The sequence below is a fragment of the Cyprinodon variegatus genome, unplaced genomic scaffold (genome assembly GCF_000732505.1).
Source record: "Cyprinodon variegatus isolate N-32 unplaced genomic scaffold, C_variegatus-1.0 Scaffold1478, whole genome shotgun sequence".
Classification (NCBI taxonomy): Eukaryota; Metazoa; Chordata; class Actinopteri; order Cyprinodontiformes; family Cyprinodontidae; genus Cyprinodon; species Cyprinodon variegatus.
Window position 1 is genome coordinate 142,619 of NW_015151931.1, and position 3,730 is coordinate 146,348.

Below are 3,730 nucleotides of genomic sequence, written 5' to 3' on the forward strand. Positions count from 1 at the left end.
GCAAATCCATGAGGTGAATAAAACATTAATTGGCCAGATAATGTTTTATTAAATGATTTGCTTAATCAAGAACCAATAATGTTTAGTTAAATGGTTCTTTACCCTCTTTGAAATAGCTAGCAGCGAATAGACATAAGGATTCCACTAAATGACTCTTGGTCATACTTGATAATTGAAATGTAATGAGAATCTGAGGAACACATGAACACTAATGTTATATCATGTTACTATAGCAAAGTATGCAGTCCATCCTGTTAGCTTTGTCTTTACTCATCAGTAAACACATGAAATGATTGAGTGGAGAAAGCAACCTTTTTGTCCATGTACATTGGAAGGCTTTGGTTACATTCAGCTGCAGCTTAGCAGTTAACAGCAACCAGTGGTTTCTTTGACTCAGGCTCACACCAGGGGTCCTTCTCATCCAGTTTGGCTCTATACGTTCTGAAACTCAAGAGAAATGTGTTTGCAGAAAGTCTGTTTTGCAGCAGGTTGATTCTGAAAGGTCATTATGATGACTTAGCCTTGATAATTCTGGAGATCTGGGTCCTTTTGGGCCCGGGTCTCCATTCTGGAAGAGACCCTGCGGAAGTGGACCCAGGCTTTATGGGAAAGAGAGAAGGGAAAAAATAATGTTCTGTGGTTTTTACTGTCCTCACGCAGAGGGGCTGGTTGGTCACACCTCTGTGGGAGGTCCTGTGGAGGAGTTGGCTGAAAAGTGGGGTGGGGGTTGGAGAGATCTTAGAGCTGGTTATTCACCAAACTGTATTTCCTTCTCTGGTCATCATGTCAAGATGCAATATCAATAACCTGAACTCACAACCTTTAAACAGCTTACACTTAAACATTTATTGTATGTTTTTTTTTACCTTCAGCTGCCGGTGAGCAACCGAAACCTGACGGTCTTAGGATTGTCCTGATAGGAAAGACTGGCTGTGGGAAGAGCTCCTCTGGAAACACCATTCTGGGAAGAGAAGAATTCAAAGCTAACCCTTTCCAAAGTTCAGTCACCAGGTACTGCCAGAAAGCACAGGGTGAAGTTGCTGGCCGTAAAGTCACTGTGGTCGATACTCCTGGACTATTTGACACAACCTTGTCCAATGAGGAAATAAATGAGGAAATGACCAAGTGCATCAGTCTTCTGGCTCCAGGACCTCATGTCTTCCTTCTGGTATTGAAGATTGATAGGTTTACTACAGAGGAGAAGGAAACGATGAAACTGGTGAAAAAGGTCTTTGGATCAACTTCTCACCACTTCACCATCATCCTCTTCACTAAAGGAGATGAATTAGATCATTTTAGGGTCTCAGTAGAAGAATATATTGAAAAAACAGAGGATTTCATTAAGAATCTAATTGAAGATTGTGGAGGAAGGTACCATGTGCTTAATAACTATGACAAAGAAAACAAGAAACAGGTCTCTGAACTGATAGAAAAGATTGATAAGATGGTGGAGATAAACAGAGGTGGTTGTTTCACTAATGAAATGCTAGATGAGGCTGAGGCAGCAATCCAGAAAGAGGTGGACAAAATCCTAAAAGAAAAGGAGAAAGAGATCAAGAAAGAGCTGGAAAAACTCAACAGACAACGGGACGAAGAATTGAACGAGTTGCAAAAAACTTTGGAGGAACAAAGAGCTCACCTTGTAAGAGAGAGAGAAAGTGATTTAAAACAACTGAAAGAATTGGAGATTAAAGTCAACAGTGAGAGTGAAAAGATTAAGAGAAAGAATGAAAGGAGGCTAGAAAGAGATAGGAAGAAGATCATAGAGCAGGTGATGATAAATCAAGAGTCTGAAAAAAGGCTGCAAGAACTGCAGGAAGAACTGGAGAAAAATGGTGAAACAGATCCAAAAAAAGAAGAGGAACTTGGGAGCTTGAGAAAAGCACAAGAGAAAAGAAAAAAAGAACAAGAAGAATACTGGGAACAACGCAGGAAAGAGCGGGAAAACAAACAAAAAACTGCTGAATCAAAACTTACAGATCTTCAAAGTGAGTATAATATGAAAAAAGAGAAAATTGGAAAAAACCTTATAGATGAGAATGAAAAACTGAGGGAGGTAGATGAAAAATATGAGAAGGAATCTCAAAAAATTAAGAAAAAATTCCAAGAGAAGGCTAGAGAGCAAGCTGAAAAGCACAACGATTTCAGAGAGAAATACAAATCAAACTTTGCAGGTCTGATGGAAGAACACAGGGAGGAATTACGGAACCTGAAACGGCAATTTGAAGAAAAAATTAGCAAGCTGGAACATAGCAAACAGCAATTAAGAGAAGAGCTGGAAGAAACACAAAAACAGCTCAAAGAAAAAGAAACTGAGTTAAAGAGAAATCAGGAACAAGATTCAAAGGGTTTGAAGGAAAAATACATGAATAGGTGTGTGATAGCCTAAGAGCTTCTGTTCTTCTGGAAAGCCTGGCTTTGAGTTGGAAGACAGGAGGAATCCCTTCTTATCTTAGTTTTTGTTCAAATTTGCCTGTTTAAAAGGAATTTATGACCTTTAAAACATTCTGAATCGGCTCTGAGTGCAGCAATGTGATAATATCTTAGTACCAAAACCCCACTGTGCATTTTTATACTGAGGCTTGGAAGTTGGTCTCTATCTTTGATTCTCCTATATTCTTCTATATAATCTGTGACAAGATGGTTATACATTGAAATGGTTTGCTGTGGGTATAAGCAGTGGCGGCTGGCCAATAGAGAGCACTAGGCAGGGTCATATCATTTCCAAAACAAATATTTACTTTCACATTCACTTCCAGTTGGTTAATCTTCAATTCCATGACACCCATCCTCTGTAGAAGCTTGTTGAAGTCCTGTTTGGGGAAATGAGGCAGGTTTTGGGGATATGTACTTCTTCTTCATAATGAGATTATAATTAAATTCAGTGCTTAAAAACTAGTCGAGGTAGAGAATCCTTGAAGAATTTTATTTCATCCAACTTTCTGTCACTTTGGCTAAGAGATAAGTAGGTAAAAAGAAAGAAAACAGTAAGAAAGCCGGGGACGAGGGAAAGATGTGTCTGAGCAGGCAGAGGTAGAAAGTAAAATAAAAATTAACACAAAATATTTTGGAAATGTCATGTGGTTGAAGTACAAAATCAAAACCTGCATAAAACTCAAGTCAAAATCAAAACTTGAAAATATCAAAGTTGTATTGCAAAGAAATCTTTGCTTTCCATTTTGATCAACATTTTTGATCTCAATGATGTGCTAGTTCATAATTAAAAAGAACAATCTCAAAGTACTGTTCACACAGATGAACATGAACTTCATCGTTCACTTTTTTTTTAAAATTAACTATGTTCACAGAGCTATAAATTAACTAGTTCAAGTTCATTTGGTAAATTAGGCCACAATCATCCACAATAGAACCATACTTCATCGTTTAAATGTGAGATCATAATATAAACAAAGAACTGAAAAATATGTGATGCACACAAGGTATACTGTATTTGAGGTGAAGCCTTTATTTAGCCAAATTACACAGAACTTCTCTCATGTCAATGCTATCAGCTTTACATAGATAGAAAACTTTGAACCAAATTAACTGTATGATCTGGTTGAATTGTCTCTAAAATGCTTGGAGATGACATAAGTGCGTGAAACAAGTATTGAACACTACCCTTTTCTGAGTAAATACTGTATATTTCTAGAAGTGCTATTTAAATGACATTTTCACCAGATGTCGGGAATGATCCACAAAGAAATAAAACCAGAAATTTTTATTTAAA

At 37.4% G+C, this 3,730-nt stretch overlaps 1 protein-coding gene across 1 annotated transcript; it reads left to right on the plus strand.

Annotated features, from left to right (window-relative positions):
- Positions 1-629: 629 nt before the first annotated feature.
- On the plus strand, positions 630-1,642 carry LOC107103568 (GTPase IMAP family member 4-like; the record flags this gene model as incomplete). The annotated part of the gene is made up of 2 exons (XM_015403309.1): positions 630-720; positions 873-1,642. Coding segments are annotated over exons 1-2 (861 nt in total), but the record flags the coding sequence as incomplete, so codon positions are not given.
- Positions 1,643-3,730: the final 2,088 nt, after the last annotated feature.